At 37.2% G+C, this 10,157-nt stretch overlaps 1 protein-coding gene across 1 annotated transcript in view; it reads left to right on the forward strand.

Moving 5' to 3' along the window:
- shdb (Src homology 2 domain containing transforming protein D, b) overlaps window positions 1-9,420 on the forward strand; it is a 37,091-nt gene extending 27,671 nt beyond the window's left edge. The window contains exons 7-8 of the mRNA XM_024279484.2: window positions 1,088-1,207; window positions 7,707-9,420. Coding sequence (XP_024135252.1) covers window positions 1,088-1,207; window positions 7,707-7,893 — 307 coding nt within the window. The 3' untranslated portion in view covers window positions 7,894-9,420. The remainder of the gene's footprint in view (window positions 1-1,087; window positions 1,208-7,706) is intronic.
- Window positions 9,421-10,157: the final 737 nt, after the last annotated feature.

Genomic DNA, 10,157 nt, shown 5'->3' on the forward strand with positions numbered 1-10,157 from the left:
TAGGAGCTAGGAGAGGGTTACATGATCATAAAATAAAATGTATTTGACCATTTTATTCATGTGAAAGATGTATTAAAATATAGATGTTTTTTTTTTCTAGGTCAGAATCTTAAAAAAAGAGTGAAATATTGTCCCTGGTACTGTTTTGGAATATATTGTATCGTGATACGTATCGTATCACCAAACTATTGCCCATAATTAAAAGCCCATTGGGAATGCTTTAGAAAAAATGCAGCTGGAGTGGGTCTTTAATGTGGTTGTTCATGGAGGAAAACATCATATTATTTAACTAAAAAAACACCAAAAAGATAATAGCTCTCTTAACGGACAATAAACCCGGATCAGTAAATTATTTACACCATTGTTTGTAAAATGGTTTGATGTAAAGCGGTAAACATACTCCCATTGTTAGATCATTTGTTTGTGGACAGTAAAAACTGCCTGCCGATGTTTGGTTTTCGTCCGCACTCTTTGAAAGTGTTTATGAATATTTGAGGGAGTACATAGCTGTAAAGGAGACCTCATTAAAAAGGCCAAAGCAGCTTTTTTCTGCTCTGCTTTGATCTGTTAAAGGTTTGGACAATTTCCCCCCCGGCTGTGTTTAAGCTCCACAGAGCCAGAAGGGCTTACAAATGTGAGCAATTAAGCCAGAATGAAGACACGCGTTTACCTTTGTCCTCATTTCAGGCATCATTGATTGAGCCCGTTGTCATTTGTGTATGCAGAAAGGTCCATTTTATTAATGAAGTGTGGCACGAGGCTCTTCAGACATAGATATGAAATCTGACACAAAAAAACCCAAATGTGTCCAAAGTGAGTGGACAGTTTCTCCTTCATTTTTCTTTAGTCTGTTCTACTGTTGATTTAAACCCGAGAACTCATGAAACTGCAGAAAGACAACAGTTTGAGTAATTTCATCTGGAATTCCTTAGACTTGGTACTTAAAGATTGTTGTAATAATTGGATACAAGGAGCATCAGTAAGACTCCAGCAGATCCTCAAAATGATCGAGAAATGCCAACATTTGTGCATAGAGTGACCACTTTTAGAAGCCTTTGTTGTGATTCTCCCGTTTGTTCTCCAACAGATGGTACCACGGCTCACTCTCCCGCTCAGAAGCAGAGTCGCTGCTGACGTTGTGTAAGGAGTGCAGCTACCTGGTGAGGAACAGCGAGACCAACCGCTCTGATTACTCCCTGTCCTTACGGTGAGACACTCACAGGTCCACAGAACAATTACATCAGTACATTGATTCAATATTTAAAAACGGTTCCCATGATGTGGAATCGTGTTCAGTGTGAGGACAGCTATAGAAATAAAGAAATTAGACTTTCCGAGTGTAGTTTGTGTCGGCATCCCACAATCACTAATGTATCACAATGTTTATGCAGATACTGGTATGAATAGGGCTGTGGTATAGGGCTATATAAATAAAAGTGAATTGAATCAAATGCACTCCCTCGTCCAGCTTTTCCACGCCATCAGTAAGGGGCCAGTACTTGTGTCTTAAGGTATATTCAGACTGGTAAAATCATTTGTTCCGGTCTGAGTCGGCTTATTTGTTTTAAATTGAGTCCTGAACCTTGTATTTGGTCTGTATTCAGACTTTGATCTACGGAAGATTTCTCTATAGAAGCGTTTGTGACTCATAATTCAAAATAAAATTCAATACCGGAAAAGGTTTTTCATTTTCACAATGTACCCGAATCACTTGTTTCTTAAAAGAAATGAAAAAGCAATTCTCAGAACGACTTTTTCTTTTTCTTCTTCAACACCACTCAGTCCAAGAGTTCTCTGGTAAATTTGTTCCAAAATTCTATTAAAAATATCAAATTTTAAAATTAAAATCCGTAAACTGAAATGCCTTTTCATTTTCACAATGTACCTGCATTACTTGTTTCTTAAACAAAATTAAAAAGCAATTATTTGAACGAATTTTTCATTTTGTTCTTCAACAGCATTCATTCTGCAACTTAATTAAAAGGATAAAGTAAAGGACATTTAATATTTCATTTTCAAAGAGTTCTCTAGTACATTTATACCTAAATTCAATTTAAAAAAAATCTAATAATTAAAATCCATAAACAGAAATGCCTTTTCATTTTAAAAATTTACCTGTGTTACTTGTCTCTTAAATAAAATGAAAAAGCAATTCCCTGAACGACTTTTTCTTTTTCGACACTGTTTATTCTCTAACTTAATTAAAATGATAAAGAAAAGTGCAATATATATATTTTTTCAGAAAGTTCTCAAGTAAATTTATACCAAAATTCAATTAAAAATATAAAATTTAAAATCAATTAAAAAAAAAGCTTTTTCATTTTCAAAATTTACCTGCATTACTTATCTCTTAAATAAAATGAAAAGCAATTCCCTGAATGGCTTTTCCATTTTCTTCTTCAACAGCGTTCATTCTGTCACATAATTAAAGTGACAAAGCTAATGAAGAGTGCTTTTTCATTTTCACATCCTGCCATGCATAAAGTCTCTCAAATCAGTTTGAGTTAGCAGTTCCAAAGGCTGCACCATGATGACCTCTTCAGCTTTAGTTGATACCATTCTCATTGACTTACATAGAGGAATAAGAAAAAAGGAAAGAGGAGGAAAAACCAACTCAAAGCTGAGAGTTATCAAATTTGAAATTTCTTATTGAATTTTGGTACAATCAAATCAAATCAAATCAAACTTTATTTATAAAAGCGCCTTTCATACTTAAGAGTAATCACATTTAAAAACAAAACATACACAATAAAAGCCCAACCCACCCTTCACACACACACCCTCCCCATAACACATACACCCATGACCCCACACACAATGAATACTGAAAAAAAAAAAACAAGATTTCACCAGAAAACTTTTCAAAAATGAAATATCAAATGTCCTTTATAATTTTAACTACGTCATAGAACAAGTGGTGTTGAAGAATAAAAAGAAGAAGCCCTTCAGAGGATTTGTTTTAATTTAATTTTAGAGACAAGTAATGTAAATGAAAAAGCATTTCTGTTAATCTATTTTAATGTTCAAATTTGAAATTTCTGATTGAATTTTGGTAAAAAAAAAATTTACCAGAGAAATTTTTGAAAATGAAATATCATATGCCCTTTTTCATTTTAATTATGTCACAGAATGAGTGGTGTTGAAGGAGAAAAAGAAGAAGCCGTTCAGACGATTTATTTTTATTTTATTTAAGAGACAAGTACTACAGTTACATTGTGTAAATGAAAAAGCATTTCTGTTAATCCATTTTAATTCTAAAATTTGAATTTCTAATTGAATGTTGGTACAAATTTACCAGAGAAATTTTTGAAAATGAAAAATCAAATTCTCTTTTCTTTGTCATTTTAATTAAGTTTCAGAGTGAGTGGTGTTGAAGAAGAAAAAGGTTTTTGGAGAATTGCTTTTTCATTTCATTTAAGAGATAAGTAATGCAGTTACATTGTGAAAATGAAAAAGAATTCGCAGTATTTACTTTTATTTTGAATTATGAGACACAAACGCTTCCATATAGGGACGTCGTACAACAGCATCACCTGTACATCAAGGACACGTTCCGTTGTCATGGCGTTCCTTGAGGTGGTGGTACGAGCTTCTAGAGGAATGAAGAACACTCCTGCGCTCCCCTTAAGTTGCAGCCGCTCCTCTCTATGACCCTCCATGGACTCCATGGACTGGACAACCCAAAAATCCACAGAACCTGTGCAGTTCAATCCCACATATGGAGACTTGGGAGGAGATTCTGGGTGTGTGATGTTACCTGAGATACTCACATATTCCCTCACATCCCTCCATCTGTCGCTCCCTCATCTCTGCCATCACCTTCACTCGTCTGTGAGGCAGCAGATCTTCTCTGGTCAGACCTCTCCCATGTCATTACAATCAGGATCTGTTGTTCGCCCGTCTCCCATCATCACACCCATCCCAGTCCTGCTGCTGCGGCCTTCCTTCCCGGCCCCAACGGGCCTCTAAGTGGTAATCAGGCAGGTAGCGCACACTCCACCGCGCACATCATCCTTCACATAACCACTAATGAATATGAATTGGCTTCTGTGGGACATCCAAGGAGGGAATTAGGCTGCGGAGAGGGAGGGAGAGGGAGCTGCTGTGCCGACACAAAAACACGCTCATGCATTACTCATTTGCTTACTGTTGACAAACGTTTGTGAAAACAACAAGGTCACCTCTGGGACCTTGTTCTCCCAACTGGCACGAGCGACATTTATGACAGGCGGGTGTCAGGACAGAACCTGCGGTTCTGGCTGTTCAGCAATCCAAAGACTGGGTTAAGAGAAATATTTACTCTGATTTGGCAGAAACTCCTGAGAAGATGTTTTCTTGGAAAAAAAATAAAGCATCAAACTTTTAAATTTATACTTGCTTTGACCTCAGATTATTATTATTTCAATGATTTTTTTTCAGTGATCAGAAGGAGCTTCCACAGATTTGGAGCCTCGCTGGTCACATGACCGGCGTGGTGAACTCTGACTGACACCTGGCAGATAAAGCGCGAGCCAAATGAGGGATTACTGTTCTGAACGGTAACAGTTTGACCCGAACACGGAGCTCAGCGGTCAAAGCGTAACGAATGATAAGAAAACGGGAGGCTGAGCGCCTGCAGCAAAAGGCCGTTTCAGGACTCTTGTGGTTTATGTTGGTATTTATTATCAATATTGGCGTTTGCACCGAAGCAAATTAAAGTCATGTTTGGAAGAAAACTGCTTATGAAAACTTACGTAAACCGACAAATGTTAATTAAATGAAGGATTTTAATTTTTGCATTAACCCTTTAACTGCCTGCTCAACCAAATAGTGGGAAACATTTAGAAAAGATGTTATTAAAAATATGGATTGTGTGTGTTATTCCCAAAGCTACGAGCCTCTAGGGACATTGAAGAAAGAAAATTCTGGTTACTACTTGATGCGCACCAGATAGTAACTTAACTGTTTTTTTTCTTCATTTTTTTAGAAAAAAAAATGTTTTCAGTCACTCTCTGGTGCGCATCAGTTACTAACCAGAACATGTTTTTTTCTAAAAATAGATATTTAAAAAAAATAAAAAAATCTGGATAGTAACTGGTGCGCATCAGTTAGGAACTAGTAATTTTTTTAAACTTCAATTTCTAATTTTTATATATTTTTTTACAATCCGGTGCACAACAGTTACTGACCATAACATCCTTTTTTTAAAAAAAATAAAAATTCTGGATAGTAACTGATATGCACAAGATAGTACCTAGAATTTCTTTCTTTTTTTACTTCAATTTTTAGAAATACATTTTTTAGTTACTTTTCTGGTGTGCACCAGTTGCTAACCAGAACATTATTTAAAAAAAATACTGGTTAGTAATTTTTTTTTACTTTATATGTTTAGGCCCCATGTATTTATACAATTTTAAAATAATTTTTAAAATGTCCTTTTCATTTTTTTATTCATTAATAGGAAAAACATACAATATAACCTTGAGTTGGAAACTCCAACATCTCAAACATGATGGAAATGAAAAAGAAAAAATGAAAAATGAAAAGGGAACAGAAAGAAGAAAAACTTATTTTGTCTGCCCCTTTTAACAAATCAATAAATCAATCAATAAATAAGAAAAATAATAATAATAATAATATTTTGCCAATTTGGTATACAATAAGAGAAGAAAGAAACAACATTTTACAATTACAACATCAACCAGAGTGAAATGAACACCGCACCTCAGGGACAAAACTACTAAAAAATATATATTTTTTTAACTTTGATGTCCTTTTAGGGGCTCTATACCAACCGAATAAGAAGCAGAAAAAAATACATTTTTTGGGTAGTTAAAGGGTTAAAAGACAATAAACCAGGTTAGCTTAAAACAAGCTGAAACTAGTTCATTCTGATCTGTAGTAAAACCTGCACTGCTAAAGTATAAAGTCTTTTTTCTCTGTAGCTGTGTCAACATCAGAATCAGAATAAACGCCTGATCCGAATAAAAACATTTTGCTCACATAAACGCAGCTAGCGTACAAATCTGTAATAGAAGGACTCTCGTGGAGCGGGTCAAACACTTCATGTGAGGGGTGGCGTGGCTTCCATGCACGAGCTGTGGATAAAAAACTAAAACAAATCGAGCTTCACGTCTATCTTTATGCCAAAAGTGGGGAAGGCGAGAAGAATGGAGGTTTCCCTCCTCCTGTGAGGAAGCAGCAGTTTGGTCTCTGAGTTCGGTTTAGATGGAGCTTTGATGTAAACACTGTCATGTTCAGTGAGGGATGTTTGTGTAAAAAACACTTTGTTTTGACTTGGGATGTTCTGCATTGAAAAACATCAACAACACAAAAACAGAAATGATGAAAGAAAGAGTTTGAGGCAAAGAAAGTGAGTTAGACCTGAAAACGAAGGATTTATATCCATGTTTACGTCATATCAACACCATTAATGCTGATTTTATTTTCTCTGATACATTTTAAAGACCACAGCAACATCGTTTCATCTTCTGACACCATTATCTCCTTTATTATTACTAGAGCTGCCACGATTAGTCGACTAATCAACGACTAATCGATTATTAAAACAGTTGACAGCTAATTTAATAGTTGATTAGTCGTTACTTTATATTATATAGAGTCAGAGTTTAGTAAAGCTGAAAGTTAGAATGACATTCTGCTAACCTTTTTGACTATTTTGGCATTTACTAAGATTTATTAGGCTTTTTTGGAGTTTAGCTAATATTTTAGCTACATTCTAGCTATTTTGGCTAATTTAAGCTTTTTTTTTTGTTTTTAGGCTATTGTGAAATTTAGCTAATGTTTCAGCTATATGCTAGCTATTTTGGCTAATTTAGGCGTTTTTTTTGTTTGTTTTTTTAGGCCATTTTGAAGTTTAGCTAATATTTCGGCTACATTCTAGCTATTTTGGCTAATTTAGGTTTTTTTTCTTGTTTTTAGGCTATTGTGAAATTTAGCTAATGTTTCAGGTATATGCTAGCTATTTTGGCTAACTTTGCCTTTATTTTGTTTTTTAGGCCATTTCAAAGTTTAGCTAATATTTTAGCTATATGCTAGCTATTTTGGGTAACTTGGGCTTTTTTGTATGTTTTTTAGGCTATTGTGAAGTTTAGCTAATGTTTCAGCTATTTGCTAGCTATTTTGGCTAATTTAGGCTTTTTTCAGTTTTTAGGCTAATTTGGCATTTTGCTAACATTGTAGCTGGCTATCAGCTTCAGCGTTTTCAGCTATCAGCACTAGCATCTTCAGCGGCCAAATTCATCTTGCAGCATTCACACCAGCATCATCATAGATAACGCTATATATCTGCAATATAGTTTAGTTAGTTTAAAGCTAATGATGGTTAAGATTTGTGCTTTACATCTAGTTTGCACATGACCCGATTAGTCGACTAATCGGAAAAAATAAAATACCCGTTTGTGGCAGCACTAGTTCTTGCACCACTTATTCATCCGTCTGGAGTCCCTTCCGTCCCACTCGTGTCACCGTAACTTTAGATTGAACTGAAGTCTCCAGAGCGAGAGAAGACATGAACATCAATCCGGGCTGTCGCTCAGCGTGTCTCTGTGCAGGAAGCGGCGGGAAACCTCAGAGATGTTTCATCCGCCCTACATTTCTCCTCGTCGCTCTTTTGTCACCTGTACCCTTTTCCCACCTTTGCCTTTGATCTCTTTCTTCTCCTGCCTCCGTCAACAGCCTGTTTTCTGGCGTTTGTTCTCTTCCAGAAGCTGCCAGGGCTTCATGCACATGAAGTTCACCAAGTGCAAAGACGGCAAGTTCGTGCTGGGTCAGAACAGCCCGCCTTTCGACACCATCCCGGAGCTGATCCACTTTTACACCACGCACAAGCTGCCGATCCGCGGCGCCGAGCACCTGTCCCTGCTGTTCCCCGTGCTGGTGCAGACTCTCTGACCGGACCGGACCGGACTGGACCTGCAGCGTCTTCTGCAGCCTGCAGGATTTAAGGAACTGCACCATCCCAGATCCTCTCTCTGATGTTTAACTGCAGTTCTGTTCAGTCTGGGCTACATTAGGCGGACATCCATTCATCTGTAACGGAGGATCTGACCCTCAGGCCCAGTTACCATCATGAAACAAGCGGGTCCAACTCTCTCACACTTTCCTTTTCCTGGAAAGCAGCTGGAAACCAACTCTCTGAATGTATGGATGCTACAGTTTACAAAGAGAAGAAACAGAAAATCAAATCCAGTTATGGAGAAAAAAAGTCCTATTTTGCAGATTTTTAAGGCCGAAATGAAATTACCAAAAAAAAAAAAGCAGAAAGTGTCAGGTAGATAATAAATCCTGTTCGTACTTTATCTTTGGAAATCCTTTTGTAAAAAAATTAAATTAATCAGAAAGAAAAGACACCAATAGGAGTTTTAACCCTTTTTATACTGAACCAAAACTGCTTTTTTTCTTTATTTTTTTTGTTAGTTAAAATCCGAATTGTGTTGTCTTTGCCTTTGTGTTTGTTATTAACACTGTTTTGTTGTTTTGTTCGGCTGTTTTAGGTGTAGGCTGTCTGTGCATGAAGCAAAGAAACTTTCAGACCAGCAAACTGGATCGACGTTCACTCTGTCAAACCTTCACGACTCTGAAAAATGCTCTTTAGAGGTTGCAGTATTTTTAATAAAAAAACACACAACTGATGATCGCTTGAAATAACAAACGGGAAGCAACTTTAAATTATTGTTTCTTAAACCAAATGTGTTAAAAATAAACGATGTTCGTCCAAACAGCATTGCTTTGTTTGATATTAGAAGTTTCTCTTTTAACTTCTTTAAAGCCTTTTTTTTTTAAATGATGAAATAAATACAGAAAACATGATTTTTATAAATTTCTTTATTTTTCATTTGGTGTTTATGAAGGATTCCTGAGAGCTTTTGTCTCGTTTTTTGATGAATGAGTCCTCCGTGTCCATGGAGACCGGCCTCAAACCGTCTCCGCTGAAGAGTCTGTCTGGAGATTCAAGGCCAGATTAACCTGTGTTGTCCCGGTGATAATCTTCAGACGTCGCCATTCTGGAGAAAAGTGTCCAGCCGAACAGAAAAGCTCGACTTGGAGAACAGGCTCGGCGCCTGGCAGGAGTTTGAACCTGAAACGCATCCAGAAAACCCAATTCTCTTGAGAGTTCTGCAGAAGCTTCTGTCACAGAATCTTAATTTCCTGAAACCAATTTTATTTTTTCTTCCAAATATTCAAAGGGTTTATTGTGTATTTATGTCTCAGAATAACGTTCAGTGAGCAGTGGCGGTCCTAGCAGTTTGGGGGCCCCAGGCGAACAACAAAACGGGGCCCTCTTGTTTTTCCTTACGGAGGGTAAACATGTCAAATAACTTTGTCACTGGTCCACTTTTAGACAACATTAATGTCAAGAATCTAAATCTTTTGAGAAAAAAAAGTATTTTATAGATTTTATTTAAAAAAAAAAAAAAACATTGAATTTATTCAACAAGTTTTTTGTTTGGTCTCCCTGCCTATTTGGAAGTGTGGTAACAAATTTCTTGCTCTGTCCTTGTTTTTTTTCTGAATATCTACACTTCAGTTTATAGAACAGAATAAAGTAGATTGGAATAGACTCATCTGTTCTCCTGTTCTCAGCAGTGGACCTCGCCTCTGGCTCGTCTCGAGGTGCAAGAGAAAAGAGCAGCTCCACTCACCCCAACTCCCCAACTGCCTCCCATCCTCACCTTTACACCCCCAAAAAGACTGCACGATGTTACCGCCCAACAAGTCCAAACATGATGTCTGGTTTCCAAGGGAACCAAAGATGGTCTTCAGCCTCATTTCCACGGAGCGGTCCAGTCCAGTATTTTGAGTGTTTCCATTGTTAAATGGGGCCATTAAACATTTCTTGAGGGTCCCCATCCGTTGTAGGCCCACAAAAAAAATGGAACGTGACGCTTGGGGCGGAGTGGGTGTCGTTACCGGCTGATTGGCAGAAAGTGAAGACATTAAAACGCACCAGCATAGCGCTAAGCTAGCGATTCTGTTTTCCTTTACGGCGATATTCTTCTTAGCCGCCCAAAATCTTCTTTCAAACAACATTCAATTCCTGTTCTGCACAAAGTAAAGCAGGAAAAAGACGAGCTGCTGGATGACCTCCACTGTCGTGGCTTTTCTAGTCGTCGCACTACAATGACGCTATGCTATGCTAGCGGTCTACAACGCGC

The sequence above is a fragment of the Oryzias melastigma genome, linkage group LG4 (assembly GCF_002922805.2).
Source record: "Oryzias melastigma strain HK-1 linkage group LG4, ASM292280v2, whole genome shotgun sequence".
Classification (NCBI taxonomy): domain Eukaryota; kingdom Metazoa; phylum Chordata; class Actinopteri; order Beloniformes; family Adrianichthyidae; genus Oryzias; species Oryzias melastigma.